Source organism: Pinus tabuliformis, chromosome 7, assembly GCF_031772625.1.
Source record: "Pinus tabuliformis cultivar Carrire ecotype Pingquan chromosome 7, CPIR1, whole genome shotgun sequence".
Taxonomy (NCBI): domain Eukaryota; kingdom Viridiplantae; phylum Streptophyta; class Pinopsida; order Pinales; family Pinaceae; genus Pinus; species Pinus tabuliformis.
The window spans coordinates 1,397,474,764-1,397,493,467 of record NC_142293.1 but is presented as its reverse complement, the minus strand read 5'-3'; the positions used below and the strand labels follow the sequence as shown (position 1 = coordinate 1,397,493,467).

General features: G+C 40.1%; 1 protein-coding gene across 2 annotated transcripts in view; it reads right to left on the bottom strand.

Moving 5' to 3' along the window:
• The window catches only part of SKL2 (shikimate kinase like 2), a 283,109-nt gene that overhangs the window by 226,520 nt on the left and 37,885 nt on the right, over positions 1 to 18,704 (bottom strand). For both annotated transcript variants that reach the window (XM_089459819.1, XM_089459818.1), the window contains exons 2-3: positions 11,950 to 12,140; positions 11,586 to 11,780 (exon numbers count right to left, since the gene is read on the bottom strand). In XM_089459819.1, coding sequence (XP_089315945.1) covers positions 11,586 to 11,780; positions 11,950 to 12,140 — 386 coding nt within the window. The remainder of the gene's footprint in view (positions 1 to 11,585; positions 11,781 to 11,949; positions 12,141 to 18,704) is intronic.

Sequence of the window (18,704 nt, the reverse complement as noted above, 5' to 3'; positions counted from 1 at the left end):
TGCGCGAAAACTTCCTCCGTCAGACCTGTGTGAACCAAACAATAGAAGAAGAGAAGAGAATGCTTGATGATGATGTGCAAATGAGCTTGAGGTCTCTTGTATTTATAGGCTTCCATGAGGGTCCACTTGATGTTGAGGCCAACCTATCCAATTGTACATATGTGTGAGGCCGACCTATCCCAATGTACATGTGAGGGTTCATAAATTCAAAAACCAACTTCTGCTTGTCCAAATGAGGTGATCTTTAGGTCAATTTTGGTCCTCTCGAAAAGAGGAATCTAATGCAATCATCATCTTTGTCATATGAGTTGTCCAATGTGGAATTTGACCCTAGTTGCATAAATTAACACTCCCTCTCAACTAGGAAGAATTCCACCTGCCAATATCATCATGTCATGTCGTGTCCATCTTTGCTCAACTCTATCTGCTGAAACATTCTCAAATCTAAAAGAAGAAGAATCAGGGAGCATTAGCTTCCACCCTCTATCTCATGGGGGAGTCACATATCTCAACCCCATATTGAGCAATAGGATATCCAAATACATAGGGGAGCACATCTCAACCCTGGAATCACATCGGGGAGCTCATTCTCAACCCGGAACCACAAAGGGGAGCAAATCTCAACCCAATCCTATTGTCTGCCAATTTTCCCATCAATGACCCTCAAGAGTCATGAGGTAGAACACCTATATCATAATCAACTTGGGTTGTACACCCCAAATACACTCTCAACCCGTTGGCCAAATGGGGAGCAGTATTCCCAACAAGCTTGGCTTGTGGGTATGATGCTAACTGGCATATACTCTGCATAGACCATATAGAGGAGCAGCATCTCCAACCCTATGCATAGATAGGGGAGCAGCATCTCCAACCCTATGCATATATAGGGGAGAAGCATCTCCAACCCTATGGGTAATAGATAGGGTTAATACCCTATTGTCCAAAGATCCCTCAATCCCCGGAGGCCTCTATCTCAATTCCTCACCCTAGGCACTCAACAAGGGGAAGAGATGGCTCATTGTCCTCGATCAGCGTTGTCCCTTATCAGGAGGGGTCACATCCATCAGTCCAAGTTGTTCTCTAAAGACCAAGAATTCCCTTTTGACAAAGCCTTGGTGATAATATCTGCAATCTGCTCATCTGCCAATATGTGATGGAGTCTAATGGCTCCTCTTTGCACCATGTCTCGAATGAAGTGATATCGAATCACTGTGTGCTTGGACTTGTCATAAAATACGGGATTCTCTGCCAGACGGATCCCACTCTTTTTGTCGTAATAAATCACTGTAATATCTAGGACTTGCTCAAATAGCTCTCCAAAGAGCTTCCTTAACCAAACTGCTTCATAGCTAGCCATGCTAGCGGCAATATACTCTGCCTCGACGGTACTCAATGCTATGGACTTTTGCTTCCTTATCATCTAGGATATCATGGCATATCTAAGACTAAAACAACATCTAGACGTACTCTTTCTATCGATAATATTTCATGCCCAGTCAGCATCGGTGTATCCATGAAGTCGAACATCTTCGACAGAGTATCTCAGACCAAGTGTGATTGTCCCATGCAAATATCTCAAGATATGTTTGGCAGCGATCTAATGTGCATGGATAGGCTCGGTCATGAATTGACTCAGCATGTTCACTGCATAGCATATCTCTGGACGGGTGTTCACTAGGAACATCAGAGCCCCAATAAACTGTCTATACTCGGATGGATTCACCAGATCGGGTCCTGTAGCTTCTCCACATAACTTCTTGAAGTTCATTTCCATCAGTGTGGCCATGGACTTGCATTCTTTCATTCCAAATCTCTCTAACAGCTTCACAACATATTTTCCTTGTGAAAGGAAAATCTCACCAGGTCTTTGCCACACCTCAAGACCTAGAAAGTAGTGCATGAGTCCAAGGTCCTTCATCTCAAATTCAGAGGCTAGCTCCCTCTTGCACTCAATTATCAAAGGCTCACTACCTGTCAAGAATAGATCGTCAACATATAAAACCAAAATCAATGGCATACCTTGGACTACCTTGAAGTAGAGGTTGGGATCGGCATTGCTTCTTGTGAATCCCAGCTTCACCAAATAACTGTCTATGTGGGCATACCATGCTCTGGGGGCTTGCTTTAAACCATACAATGCCTTCTTCAATCTGCAAACATGTGTCTTTTGATCCTCTACTTCAAATCCCTGTGGCTGCTCAACATACACTTCTTCTTGTAACATGCCATGGAGGAATGCAGTCTTTACGTCCATCTAATGAAGAGTCCATCCTTGACTTGCGGCAAGGGCTATTATCAAACGAATGGTTGTGTTTTGAGCCACAGTGTTAGAATTTAAATTGTAAATTGTTGTAGACTGATAATAAAACTCCAGATAAATTCTGAATGTAATATCATAATATATATATATATATATATATTGATAAAAAATTGAATGATGTTTACAAGGCTGAGGCGGTGCTCCTTAAATAGGAGTTGACTGGCCATGCCTAATCAGAGAGACATGTCCCTTGGGGACTGATATCTCTTCATTTAACTAATTATCTGTTAATTAATTGATTATAATTAATAATTTATTTATTTAAATAATATTTTAATATTTTATTTAATTGTTATGACTTTAAGTTCATAACACACAGGTGTAAATATATCATCATAATTCTCTCCCTCTTTCTATGAGAATCCTCGAGCCATGAACCTTGCCTTCTATTTCTCAATGTTACCATCAACTCCATGCTTGATCTTACATAGCCACTTTGAAGTCACCACAAATTTCCCCTTCGGTCTCGGCACAACATCCCATACATCATTCTTCATAATCGATTCATATTCCTCGGCCATCGTATCTTTCCAAAATTGCTCTATTACAGTTTCTTCGAATGTGGAAGTTCATCTTGAATCATATTCCTCATGGTTGTAACATTACCATGGTACTTGCATGGTTGCTTCTATTGATTTGGGGTAGTATCAAATGTTCTCTAGGCCACAAATTTTGCAGGGAGGCTTGGGCACATGTATTCCAAAGAACTCAGAAAGCGTTTTGGGAAATTCCACCTAGAAACAATTTTATTAAAATAATTAATATTTTTTAATGGGACCCTAAGTCTAAACTTAGGAAAATAAAAATATTAATGGGTATTAATCTAATTGTGGGTGTAACTTCTAAAAGAAGATGAGGATCAAGCTAAAATGATCTTAGCTATTAATTAGCTTTTAATCTGGGTCGTTGAATGTCAACAAGAAGATTATTTAAGGGAGTTTGAGGGTCATTTGGAAAACACACCGAGAGATCAAGAGATCGAATTTCTGAAGTGAGAAGTTCTCAGGAGGAAATTTTGATCGAGTAGATTTCTTGCAGTGAGGGGCAATGAGTATCCGGAAGAAGGAATTTTTCCTAGGCCGGAGAGTACGAGGCAGAGAGAGGGCAGAACGATGTCTAGAGAGAGGCAGACGTTGGCCCACGTAGAGCTGACGCAGTGGCAGCGCAAGCCTTAGAGGGAGATCGAATTCCTGTTGAGGAAATCGAGTTTCAATAGCCTAGAGTTGGGGTGTGAGACCGAAAGGCAAAGATTCGGATTTTCCAACTAGCAGAGGGTCCAGAGAAGGAACAGCGTGATACCCAACAAGGGTGACGCAAGAACTGCGTGGGAGTGACGCAGTTCTGTGTGGAGGCTACACAGAGGGTACGCAGAGCCTCCAGTTCAGCGTGATCAGACTCAGATTCTCCCAGTGACAGGGTGAGAGCACTTCAGCATTCGTTTTGTCTAGTTTCTCTCTGTATCGGATTACTAGTTGAGCATCCAAGAATTGAACTCAGATTTACAAATGCATAATAATAAAACCCTCAGATCTGTTGCACCGGCTTTCCCGCATTGGGTTTTTCTGGGGACATTTGTCCAAAAACAATGGTGTCATTCGTGTTGTATTTTCTTTCTTGCTCAGTTTCCTGTTTCCGCATATAAATTAATTAAGTGAAGGTTGCAGTGTATGTATTTCAATATTTGCCATAGGAAACTGCAAATAACTTGTTCATGTAAATCTAACAAGTAGGAAAAATATCATCAGTGTTGCAGTAGGGATTCCAGTTTAGGAATTTTCACAACTTCCTTTCTCTAAATGATCTTCGAACAGGAACATGTCTCTCAGCATCCTATAAAGTGTCACGAAGCCAAAGTGGTCTCTTCCTAGTAGGAGGATCAATTGGAGGAGGATCTAAGCGATCCATAGGCTCTATGGGATCATCAATAATATCAGTCTCGGATTCGGACACAGAAGGTGTAATGACCCACCTATAGCTATAAATAAAATGCAAGTATTAGCATACATACGAGACCTCCATACGATAGCTACATATGCATGGACCCGTAAACGCACTATATATATGATAAACCCTCAAACGAACAGAAAATGTTAGTTTTAATATTAAATTTTAATTTGTAAATTAAAATTTATGAAATTAATATAATTAATTAATTAAAATTATAAATTAAATTAATTCATTAAAATAATAAATAAACTTTATCAAATCAAATTTAGATATTCGAATAAAATCACCAAATCAAATCAGATTTTGTTTTATAAAATTAACACGTATCAAAATTAGGACACGGAGATGGAGGAGGCGGTGAATGGAGACTTAAAAGAAGGAAGGTTATCTTGAGAGGGGGGGGGAAAAAAAAGGATCAGAGGGCGGTTGGAGGAAGGACAGTTGAGAGGAGGAAAGTTGTAATACGAAGTTATCAACAGTAAGGATCGAGCCTTGTTTGTTCTGAAGTTTTTGGGCACGGGGGAAACAAATTGCAACAATTGAGAAGCATTCTAGACTGAGTACCTAAGTTGTACTTAGTTTGGCTGGGAGGTTATGGTCTTTTGGTAATGGGAGCGAGAGCTGGAGAAATTCTGAAGCCTCTTCATCCGCAGGAACCCAGGTAGGTACTTCTCATCAAATCAATTAATTTGATATATGAAATTTTGTTAAATTTTAAAGCAAGTTCATGAAGAGTTCATATTCTGTTTAGACCAAATATCTGGTTAAGTTATTTTTAAGCATTATAGAAGGACCATCTAGAATATCCTTGTCATCATTCCTCTTCTCAGGAGGAGGAGGTGGAGGAAGATATTTTGCTTTTCCAAGAGCAGCATCTTCATCGAATGTTACATCCCTGCTAATTTCAACCTTCCTTTGACCAGGAATATATATTCTATAAGCTTTAGAATTTTCACAATAACCCACAAACGTACCTTTCCTTCCAGTTGCCTCCAACTTGTTCCTTTTGTCTTTCAGCACATGAAAATATATGGGGCATCCAAAGATACGAAGATGGCTTATGTCGGGCTTGACACCTGTGAACATTTCTTCGGGGGTCTTGTTTTCCAATGCTTGATGAGGCACCTTGTTTTGAACATATACAACAGTATGCGTTGCTTCTCCCCAAAGGAACTTTGGCAACTTTTGATCATGGAGCATGGCACGGGAAGCTTCTAATATAGACATGTTCTTTCTTTCCGCTAATCCATTTTGTTCGGGTGTATATGGCACAATTGTTTCCTTCTTGATTCCTTCTTTCTTGCAAAATGCTATGAATTCATTTGACATGTATTCCCCACCATTGTCGGACCTAAATACTTTGATTCTCTTCCCTGTTTGATTTTTGATCAAAGCTTTGAATTCTTTGAATATTTCGAAGGCTTCATCCTTGTGCTTCAAACAGTATATCCATGTCTTTCTAGAGAAGTCATCAATGAAGGTGATATAGTAGAGATGGCCACCAATAGACTGCACGGGCATTGGACCACATATATCAGAATGGATGAGATGGAGGATGTCAGTTGTCTTGTTCTCGTTAGAGGGGAATGGTCCCCTTGTCTTCTTTCCACTCGCACAACCTGGACATACTCCATCATGATGGGCTTGAACATCGAGAATACCAAAGACCAATTTCCTTAATTTCAGAAGAGCATCATAATGTAGATGAGCCAATCTTCGGTGCCATAACTCGCTTAGGTGATTAGTATTATGAACCAATGCTAGAAGTGGTCTTCCAGTGACTCTATAGAGTCCTTCAAATCTTGATCCTAATGTGAATGCATCTCTCATAGGTGAACCAGCAAACCAAGCCAGAACTTTTCCTTTGATGAAGGCAACCTTCATCCCTTTATCTTCCAAAGCAAATATAGATACCAAATTCTTCATTAATCTTGGAACATACATAACATCATGCAGCAAAATTGATTCCCCATAATTCAAATGAAATTTGACGAACCCAAAACCTTTTACGAGATGAGTAGAGTTGTCTCCAAAAATAATCTTCAGCTCAGTCTAGATTAGAGAGAACTTCGTTATATCCAGAGAAATGATGAGTGGCCCCACTATCAACCAGCCAACTATCCCATGAATCTGGAGGAGAAGAACTAGTATGTGCAGAAATAAGAATGTATTTAGATTGATTTACAGCATTACTTTCATACTTGGGAAATCTTGACTTCTTTTGAGGACGACGATCTTCTTCACAGTCGCTTGAGGTGTCTCTTCTTCTACTTTCATATATTTTGTTGCGATCATTTCTTCGATCATCTTTTCTCCTTTGGTTGTTGAACCTGTTGTTGTTGCTTCTAGTGTTGTAATGTGGCCCTTTGTTCTTCTTGGGATAATCTCGTGCATAATGACCCTTCTTGTGACAATTATAGCATTCAATATGAGACAATGTTCTATCATCCTTTCTTTTTGCATTTTGAGGAGGAGGCTTTCTTGATGGACCTCCTTTTCCTTTCTTCTTCCTTTTGTCATGAGTGATATATGCAGTGGGCTCTCCTTCATGTTTTTGAATCTTTCCTCTTGATATCATCCTTGATTCTTCTTGTGTAAGCTTTCCAACAATTTCATCAAATGACAAGAGGACATTGTTGTTGCTTATGGCAGTAATGAAGGTTTCCCAAATAGGAGGGAGACCTCTTAGAGTCACAATCACCAATTCCCTGTCAGGCACAAATTCTCCAACTCTTTGCAATTCATCTCTAAGGCAAGATATTCTTATTATGTAGGATTGCACAGACTCTCCTTTGTTCATCTTGGTGTCTTTGAGTTGATCTTTCAAGGAGATGATTTCATTCAAATTGTTGACTTCATACATGTTGGCTATCTTATCATACATGTCTTTAGACCTTCTCAAGTTTCCAACATATGCAAGTAAATTATCTTGTAAACCATCAGCTATAATTTGCTTTGCTTTTAACTCACCTTTCTTGTGCTTATTTTTGGCAGTAGCGGAAGCATTCTCCGGAGGCTCAGGTACTCTTCCTTGAATATAGTCCAAAACATCATTGTTATTGGCTATGATCTCCAACCTGACTTTCCATGCAGCAAAATTGGATGAGTCACCCAACTTCTCATCACTCTTGAAGAAGGAAGTCATCTTGACTTTGACTAGATCAGCTCTTTCAACTTTCCAAAGATGATTGCTTCAAAGCTTGTCTCCTTTTGGGCTTGTCCTTCACCTTAGCTCTGATACCATGTTAATTTTTCAGATTGTTCTATGTTGTTTCAATTACTTCAGCCCAAATCAATTCTTCATTTAGCAATGCATCCAATTATTAACAATATTTCCAATCATAAATAGTAATTGAAGATAGAACAATATATGCAATGACAAAGGAGACAATAGCACAACCACAAGAGACACCAGATTGGTCAAAGACCAGGGAAAAACCCCACTATGGGGGAAAACCCTTTCAAATCTTCTTCTTATTAGATTATCATAAAATGTTTCAGCAAAGAGTACAATAAGCCCAATACATACTCATTCAACAAAGATTTACCCGATAAAAATCAAAAGCAGACTTCCAGAATTAATGTACTACAAGAGAAACCTTCCAGCCATCAGACATCTGCGGTCAACTATGGTCAACTGCAGTCAACTGTCAAACCCTAGCTCAAAAACCTAGTCGCACTCATGAAGATATTTTGTGAGCAACTATGTCTTCCCAGTCGCTCCCTGAGACACTGTAAGCGAGTGACTGTGGCACCCCGACTATCAAACCCTAGCTCAGAACCCAATCGGTCCATGAGGCATTGTATGTGAGCAGTTATGACTACCAGGTCGCTCCCTGAAGTGTGGAAAGCAAGTGACTGGGGTCTAATACTACTAGAACTGTCTTTCAGCCCCGGTCGCTTCCTTCAGGCCATTATGCAAGCGACTACAACTTCCCAGTCGCTCTCTGAAGCACTGCGAGCGAGCAACTGCAACTTCCCAGTCGCTCTCTGAAGCACTGCGAGCGAGCAACTGCAACTTCCCAGTCGCTCTCTGAAGCACTGACAGTGAGTGACTGCAGTCGAATCTAACCTGTGATGAGCGTGCGAGTGGAAAACAGAAACCCTAGACACGTGCGAGCCTCAGACCTGTAATTTCGGACCTTGCGTGAAAACTTCCTCCATCAGACCTGTGTGAACCAAACAATAGAAGAAGAGAAAAGAATGCTTGATGATGATGTGCAAATGAGCTTGAGGTCTCTTGTATTTATAGGCTTCCATGAGGGTCCACTTGATGTTGAGGCCGACCTGTCCAATTGTACATATGTGTGAGGCCGACCTATCCCAATGTACATGTGAGGGTTCATAAATTCAAAAACCAACTTCTGCTTGTCCAAATGAGGTGATCTTTAGGTCGATTTTGGTCCTCTCGAAAAGAGGAATCTAATGCAATCGTAATCTCTGTCATATGAGTTGTCCAAAGTGGAATTTGACCCTAGCTGCATTAGTTAACATAGAAGAGTCGCAGATCTTCAAGAGAAACTGAGTTTTCTATCTAAGGAGGACAAGTTGCATCCCAAGAGATGTTGAGGTCTGTTGGACGTGAGGAGAAGCTACCCAACAAGGGTTTTTTGTCTGTGATATTCTGTCTGAGTTCTATTGTGAATGTGGAAGAGGGTCGAAAGGCCTCAGGACTAGACTGCAGTGTGTTTGAGGTAGGTGGCAGGCACAGGACAGGAGGTTGAGAGGCCTCAAGCTGACAGCAGGAGGACCGAAATGCCTCAGTAGGGAGCAGAAGAGGCCAAGAAACCTCAAATTGGTGGCTAGAAGATGCGGAGGTGTCTCAGGCCTGTGAAGAGGCCAATGAGGCAGTGAAAAGGGATTGTTGTTTGTGTAGAAGGGTTGTTGAGTTATTGTGAAGAAGATTGATTGGTAATGGATCTTTGAACAGTGAGTTTGATGTTGGATAATACAGTGGACAAAAGGAAGTGTCCCTCTGTGAGCAGCATGTAGACAGAGAACAAAAGGAGTTGTTCTCTGTGTGAAGATTGAAGGCAGAGGACAGCCAAGGGACATTAGACAAAGAGGATAAAAAGGGCTGAAGGCAAAGGACTGCTACAACAAGTAAGTCTAGTTATCTGTCTTTGTATTTAGTGGGCAAATTAAAGATCTAAGGGATTAGATCTCAAGGCCTATGTCAGTCAAAGGACAGACTTTGTTTTTATTGTATACTGTGTAAACTGGTTTGTATCAGGGTTTATGAAGGGTCAAGATCCCTAGTACGAGAGCCCTAATGTTTTCTTATTGATGACTACTGAGAAGCGAGATTCTAGGCTCATAAAACTTGTGCATTGTTACTGATTTCACTGTTGTTATGTTGAAAATAGTAGCAAGAAAGGTTCCTTGATTTGTGCCTTAATCAAAGGGACCTCAACAAGTTCTTCCTTAGCATGCTCGAATTCCTATAAGTTAGGAATCATTTCCTATAAGTTAGGTGCTAATTCCTATAAGGTAGGACGAATTCCTAAGATTTAGGATATGTCCCTAAAATTAGGACGAGTTCCTATAATTTAGGGTGAGTTCCTATAAGTTAGGACAGTTCATGAAGCGTTTTGACTGATATGCAGAAGTGGAAGACTCAGTCTGGTGTCTTCTAGTGCGAATTATTTTTGGGAAAAGACAAACGAGTGAGCCTCAAGTTCTAAATTGAGGCAAGACGAGTTGCATGAGTTTGTTAACTCATCACTCACTAGTTTGAGTTTCAAAATAGAAATTGCCAGAATTAGCTAATTCGAAGTGCTTAGAAGGAGATCGAAAGGCACAATTGTATTCATTGTTTTGTGAGCATGAGTTGGTGAGACAAAGCTATAAAGAGCACGGATTTGTGTTTGTGTGTGTGAGCTTGTGTGTGGGAAGGGCATACTAAGGAGAAACCTGTGCGCAGTTGATAGAGGAGAATTTCCATGGGGTTTGCGCAAGGAAATAGGGAAGCAGGATCAGGGTTCTTGCAAGGTGTGTCAGCGTCAGACAAGCAGGGAGAACAGGACTTTTATTCTATTGAAACAAAGTTGTGTTTGTAAGAGATATGTTGCTCATTTTCTATCAATAAAATTGTCAATCAAGCAGAGGGTTTTCCCAGTTGGGTTCCCTAGAAAAATTGTGTTGTCGAATTGTGTGATTGTGTATTTATTTCTGTTCCTATTCCGCTGCAAAATAAGTAGAGAAATTCTGTGTCTATATGAAAAGAAATTAGTTTCAGATTGTTCACATTAGCAGTTGTAGAATTTCATGGAATTTCTACATGTTATATTTCCGCTGCACAAAGTGCTTTTGTGTTGGGCTTCTCTAGTGTGTTGTGTTCTTAGCTATGGCACATACCAGACCTAGAGGGCATGGAAATTTCAACACAGACAACTATCAATTTTCAGAATTTAGTACCAACTTTGATTTATCATTTATGTTTTGGCATCCATTACATCATATATATCATTTTTTTTTCATATTCACGTGTCAATATGTATATCATGTTGTTGGCTTATATTCTAAAAAATTTGTAAAAATGAATTTAATTTTGTTTCATATTTTTTTAATGCTTGTCATGGTTTTGACAATTTTTGCCAATATTTTCCAATGTCCAAATGTCCAAACCCTTGGTGATTTTCTGCTGATGCGGATTTTCTCAACAATGATCTAGACCATGTGCATTCAGTCCACATGATAGAAAGCAATGAATGGAAAGTGGCACAAACCATGTGAGTTTGGTTGCATGAGAAGTTTTCTAATGGCTATATTATATACATTGCATGTTAGCCTATTTCAATACTATTGTTTTGAGGACTAATATTTTGGGGACATCGAGACCAATTCATCATGCATAGCAACTCTACTCTCACATTCTCAACGTTCAACCCAATGATATGGCAGTGAACAAGTCATTCAATGAGCCATCATCGTTGAGAACTTGTCCCATTTGCAAGGCAAGGACCACAGTCTATACAGAAGCATCAAAAGTTCTACATTACATAGATGAACATGATCTCATTTAGATTTCAAGATATGGGAAGACTCTCTTCATAGCTGTAAGAGCTATGCTAAAAAAACTCCATCACATAAGGAGAGATAAAATCAGAAAAAAATAGAAATTGTAAATTTCATTGGTGAGGCTATTTAAAATCTTGGATGTAAGTGAATGCAACTTTATTCCGAGAAGTGGATCTTGATAATTTCTCAGTTCTAGTAATTGAAAGCAACAGTATAAACTTTATTGTTATTTTACAAATATGAACATACCTGTCTGATATAGACTACTAAATAAGCATGAAGGGAAAAAGAGAGGTACTTTAAACCAAGTGCCAGTTCTCTAGCAACCGCCCAATTGATTTCCGAGGAATCTCCAACAAGGTACACAGATGTCCCTTTTAACAATTCTGAAACTCCTATAGACAGGGAGTGCCATGCCTCCAGAATGTCCGGCCATTTCACATCTACATCATTCTTCTTGAGACTCACCACAACTTCGTTTTCATCAATACACCTGCATAATCAAAAGAAAAGATACTAAAAGAAGGCCATGCCGCTACAAGTTTAACTCTATAGGGAACTTGAATGTCACGGAATGTCAAAAAATGATACTATCTGCTAAAGGTATAAAACAAGAATATCTAAATTAGAATGATAAATTTGCTCAGAGAAATAGGACAAACCAGGCAGATTCTGCAGGTTTTATCTGGCCATAAAGCCTGTCAATGGACAACAAAACTCTTTCTTCCCCGCGGATCTTGACTGTAATAACAAGAGAAGTATCTTGTACATTCACAAAGACCTCATCAGCATCCGGACTGGTTTCTGCTGGAAATGGGATTCGTAGTTCCACCTCTGCACCAGCATCAGTAAACTGTCCAGTGGTTTATGTGACTACAATAATTCATGTTTCTTTGTTCATAAATGATGTATCTCTCTTCAACAATAATTGAAAAGCTAGTATGTTGCCTAGACAATTGTAAGAAAAGGCTTTACTTCAAAAGCTTAATCACATCTGGCTTCAAAAACAACCAATGGTGTAATCTTGTAGGAACAAAGTAAAGGCATGCTGAAGCCCCATTGTTCAAGGAATAAGCATATAACCCTCGGCCAATGTCACTCCTCAAAGAAGAGGCATGATGTATCAGTTTATTACAAAATACCAGTCAACCTTGCAGTCAAAATTAGATATGTAGGTCTCCAAAAACTTTCGGCACATTACAGAAATATGTCTTGGATGCAGTCTGTCAAACATATATTATTTATGCCACACCTCTGCTGATTCTAGGCCATCTGACTGCCATATAGGTATCCTGGCCTTGACTATAACACCTTCCCCTATCCTCCAATTTCCAAAGTTTGTTGTTCTTAATAAGGGCAGATATTCTTAGAAAGATTTATAATACCCAGCTTACTTTTGCATTAGAAAAAAAAACTGGCTTTTCCTTATCTCTCAGTATCGTGCTTGACATGTCCAATATTCTCACTAGAACGTGTGCTATGAGGTTTACTTCGATGTTCAGGCAACCTGGAATTTCAATGTCATACTCAAATTCTCCAATTATCTCTTAATGAGAAACATTGTCCTGTGCTTCCTAAGGATGCAACAGGTAGTTAAACAGTGGGAATCAAACAAATTAACTTTAAAAACGTAATTCAGAATAATCTGGAAGCATTTGTGACAAAAATTCCAATTATTATCAGTTCATTGCCTAAGTGTCAAGGCATGCAGAAGTTATCCAAAGATCTCCTTGGGACACCTACTCAAGTGTGAGCACATTGCTAATGTAGCTTAGCCTAAGCCTAACTTAGGAAAAGCACATAATTAATTATGTTGGCTAATTGAGATAAAGTAACTTAGGAAAGGTAAAGTAATTTACTTTCTTCTCAGTGGTTGATCTCAAGTGAGGTGAGAACTAATCTCAGCCATTAATCGATTCGGAGATTACAGTTAGGGATTTGGCTCAATGTAAAGTTATAAAAGCAAGGCTAAGGAGAGGAGAAAAGACACACCATTAGTAGCACAAAACATTGAGAGAGGCATCTCAATGGTGAGTGGAGAAGGACTTCCATTCTAGTGTGTTGGGTCTGAGGAAGTGCAAAAGTGCAGCGTTGGAGATCCAGATCAGCCAAGGAGATTGAGGACAGATGTACAGCCTGAACTACCAATTAGATCCAGGGTATGTTATATATGTAATTGATCCAGGGCATGTTGTATATGCAATTGATCCAGGGTATGTTATATATGTAATTTTCATAGTTGGGCCATTATCCTAGGACAGGAGTCCAAGTAAAGTTCAGATTTAATGATGAACTATTGATTGGCCAAAATCTGTATGTGTCGCATTGTTAGAATTTACCGAACCCAACACCCAATATTCAATGCCCAGCAATTTATAACTGAACGAATATATGGCTAAGTTCCTAACCAAATTACTCGATTTGAAACACATACACAAAAACAAATTTATGCCTAATGAATAGTTCTTCATTAATAAATTAATCATGGAACTTACTTATGCTTCTGTCTTGGGATAATGGCCCAACTTAGAAAATACAAAAATGATCACCACCCTCACTGCACTCTCTCGAACCCAGCACATGTTCACAAAGAATCGTCTCCTAATTTTGTGTTGTTGTTGTGTCTTAGCTCCTTACTTCAGGCTCAATTTATAACTTTCCTAACCTAATATTGACGACCAAAATTAGCTCATCAAGTTAGCTGAAGATAAGTGACTTTATTTTAGTTAACTATCCTACCTTTATCTTTCTCTATTTTAACTCAAGTACAAGTCATAAACTTAGCTTTCTTTACATACACATCTCATGAATGTCATATGCAACACATTTGCATGCTTGTAACTCACTTGCACACTCCACATGTTGCATGCAAGCTCCTAACGAGGCAATTCAAGGTCCTTCTAGTCAAGACACAAAACTAGAAGTACATTATGAGCTACAAAACTCAACACTCCCTCTTAGCGAGGGAGGTACTTCTGGAAGAACTTCTTCCACCTGAATTTGTCTCCAACACCACCACGTCATCTGTTGTTGTGGTTTCTCCCTCTGAACTAGAAGACTTCCCTGCTACCTGCTTCGGAATCTGATCTGAAGACCTGTTCCTTCCAACCATGCTCCTAGGATCCTGCTCCTGAGCATCTAACAATGTCATATCATACCAGTTGAGGCTCCTGGCAGTACCTGAAGAATCACTCTTCCTCGCCACCTACTCCCTCTTAGCAACTAACACTAATCCTATATCCAAGATCCCCTCGGATATACCCACAGGTTGTCCCAACAACTTGTATGACTGCCCCTGTCTGATGCCAAGCACTACAGCTACATCCAAGGTCGCTCCCTCTAAATATAAAAGCACATGTCCATCTTAGAACAAAACTCTATATCCATCATCCTCCAAGGTTGACATTGAGAGCACGTGTACCATCAACCCTAGAACAAACAACATCCTTGTCACCTCTAGAAATCCTCCTAACTCTAGTTGGAATCTGACACATCCAACCCCCTTCACTGCATCCATGGTACTACTCCCACTAAACACACTACAATCTGAGCCTTATCACTGAAAAACTGCATAACACTAACCTCATCCCCATCATGTTCCTAGACGCTCTATTGTCCACTAGCCATAACCCACTGTCCTCATACACAACAGTACTATTGTCAGAAACACAGGCAACTAGAGAAAATTCCTTCTCAAATTTCTTCGTAAAGTCATCAATCTCAATTGATGTTGATGCAGCCACCTGATCCTCCTTCTTCTTCTTCTTGTATGGACACTAACTCGCATAGTGACCAGTCTTATGACACGCAAAGCACTTCACTTTGCTCATGTCCTTCACAAAAGTAGATCCCCCACTTCCCTTTACTTTACTTTTGCCCTTTACAACAAGAGCAAAATTCTCCTCATCATCCTTACCATCATGTTGGCCTGCAGTTTTGGAACGTCTCCTTGTCTCTTCCTGTATGAAATCATCCCACAATCTATCCCAACTAGGCAAATTCTCCCGTGCAACAATCCCATCAACAAAGACATCCCATTTTGGAGGAAAGCCACTCAAGGTTGATCTGACCAACTCTTCACTATCAATAGTTTCCCCCACTACTGCCAAGTCATCTCTAATCTGAGTGATCCTGGTTAGGTATGATGCAACTGTGTCAGTTTCAGACATCTTGGCATTTCTCAGTTTCTCCTTCAACACCATCTTTTTGTTTTGGTTTGTACTCTGGTACAACTTGGTTAAGGATGCACACATCTCAAAGGCATATTTCTTCCCCGTCACATGAGGTATAATATGGTCTTTAATGGAGTCCAAGATTATTCTCTTGGCCTTCACGTTCTTCTTATTAAACTCAACCAACTGAGTAGGATCTGTGGGAATTTGGACAGTCTTCTCCACAATGTCCCACAACTCTTGCTCCTCAAATAACAAAACAATCTGCTCCTTCCATGGGCTAAAATTTCCTTCCTTGTCCAACCTGTCCTCGTAACATTGCCTAGTAGTCATCTTAGTCAAACTGACCAACAATTAACTTTTCACCCTTTGCATGTTGCTCTTTATGTTGTCGTAATCCACGCCCAACCATCAATCTGTAGCTCTGTTGGCTTAAGCTTCCTACAGGCTGTTTTAGCCTCAATCCCTCTCACAGCCCAAACCAGCCAGCACTGCTTTACCCTGGTCACTGTGCGCTCCCAACTTCACCTACACAATGCCACTACAGAGACCCCTCTCAACGTCGAGCCGACTTCCTCCCGTCTTCGCAACCTAAATACGGCCTTCTCTGCTCCAAACGGCTAGGTTCGACGTCCACATTGCATCCACTCGCGCTGCACCTTGGTGATGTTAGTCGCAAATGGACCAATATCCGTCGCCCCCGACCAAATCTACTAACTGGGAGGCTCTGTTGACCTGATCGTTGCCGCAAGCCCAAGTTCTAACCGTCACTTGACCCTGTCGGTCACCTATATACAACCTCGAAATCCCTTGGCGACACTCTAACATTTCTACTACTTTTTGTGACCTCGTTATGTTAGATAGCGGTTGTGGTTCTGCGTCTAGTCGGCTGGCTACTTGCTCGTCTGTAGCCTCTGTTGATTTGTTTTCCTCTGCATGACTATCAATCCCAACCGAATCATGTTCTTGACCTTGACTTATGTTGGTGTCGATGTGTCGTGGACCGGCCTATTAGTTGCCCTGGCGGTGGCTACCCCGTGGTTGCTACTGGCGGCTGGTGGGTTGTCAGCCACCCACACATGGGGAACCTTCCCCCTTTTTATTAATTTTATAAAAAAAAAAAATTTAAAAAATGGGTTCTCTTTTTTCTCCTTCTTTTCCCTTTTTTTGACTGGAAAGAAAAAAACTCTCGTTAAAAAAAGAAAACTCCTCCCAACCCTCAAAAAAAATTTGGTTCGTATGATCTCAACCAACCTGGCTCCAACAATCTGACATAAACCCAACACTTGTAATTCTGAGATCGACTCATAGTTGGGGCTCTGGTACCATGTTAGAATTTACTGAACCCAACACCCAGTATTCAGTTCCCAACAATTATTAATTGAACGAATACATGGCTAAGTTCCTAACCAAAAATATTTAGTGGAAGCAAAATTACTCGATCTGAATCACATACACATAAACAGATTTATGCCCAATCAACAGTTCTTCATTAATAAATTAATCACGGAACTTACTTGGGCTCCCGTCCTAGGATAATGGCCCAACTAAGAAAATACAAAATTGATCACCAACCTCACTACACTCTCTCGGACCCAACACATGCTCACTGAGAAGCCTCTCTCAATCTTGTGTTGTTGTTGTGTCTTAGCTCCTCACTTTAGGCTCAATTTATAACTTTCCTAAGCTAAGATTGATGGCCAAAATTAGCTCATCAAGTTAACTGAAGATAAGTGACTTTACTTTAGTTAACTATCCTATCTTTAACTTTCTCTACTTTAACTCAAGTACAAGTCATAAATTTAGCTTCTATGAAACCAGATTCGTCCCTCTAGCCCATCATGTCCCGAATCAGGCGAATCAGACACGATTCAGTCGGATTCGTGTCCTTCCAACCGTGTCCAGTCAGGACACGAATCCCGAAAATTAAACCTTCGCGCAAGGCCGCTTTGGCCATTCTAATTTCACATTCACCTTTCTTCTTGGTTGTGGGTTTGATGTGGGTGTGTGAGAGCAAAGAGCAAAGGGTGTGGGAGCATTTTCAAGGAGATTCAAGCAACAGGTAAGTGCATTTTCTCTCTTTTTTTTTCATTTTTATTAAAGCAGTTTGCATGTGCATTTCTTTTACAAATTTGTGCATTTTTTGTTTATTTTTTTACAACATTCATGGCTCAATCAAGGGCAATAGCGAAGGGCAAAGGAATGGGAAGAATGTCCCCATTGGAGATGCCCCTCCTCTTCCAATTTCATCATGGTCTGCAAGTGTTCCTCTATCGCAAGTGGGGCTGCAATAGCAACTTCAAATGTTGAGGGAAGACAACAACCTCAAGATAACAAATATCCCTTGTGGAAATATATCACAAGAGAGCAAGGGCCAAGCAGCAAGGTTAAGGGAGAAGGCAATGTGAATTGGAAATGTCGTTGTTGCAAACTAATTTCACGAGCACATATTACAGTGTGAAAGCTCATTTGTTGGCTTTACCAAGTTGTGGAATTGCAGCGTGTACAAAGGTGCCTTTACCAAAGAGGAAAGAAATGGAAAGAGAGGTCAGGCAAATGTGGCTGGAAAAATCTAAAACAAAACAAGAATGATGACCCTTTAGTATACCTAGGGGGGATAATATGGGGTACAGAGGGAGGTACCCAAGGGAATAATGTAATAATGGGATGGGCCATAGTAATAAATAAGGTGGTTAACCCGTATCATGTAAGGGACCACAAGTAGTTAGCAATAATGTAATAAGCCCATGGTATTAGATAGATGGTATTGAGGGAACCATGGTAATGACCCATGTTATTGTATGTATGAGGCCTATATAGAGGCTAGAGACTCCCCATTGAGAGATGTCAAGGAATATTGTATGAACAAGCATATGGCTTGTGGAGTGTTCTCCTTCCTTAAGGAGTGAATGTATGGTGTTGCCCTACCTTAAGGGTTTGATCAATAAAGAAACATTTCTATCTATATTCAGATCTTGTTATTTCTTGGGTATCTTTGTATTTTCATATATTTCTGGGTCAGATATATAACAAGTGGTATACCCATGGTTCCCTCAACACCATCTATCTAATACCATGGGCTTATTACATTATTGCTAACTACTTGTGGTTCCTTACATGATACGGGTTAACCACTTTATTTATTACTATGGCCCATCCCATTATTACATTATTCCCTTGGGTACCTCCCTTTGTACCCCATATTATCCCCCCTAGGAAAGAAATGGAAAGAGAGGCCAGGCAAA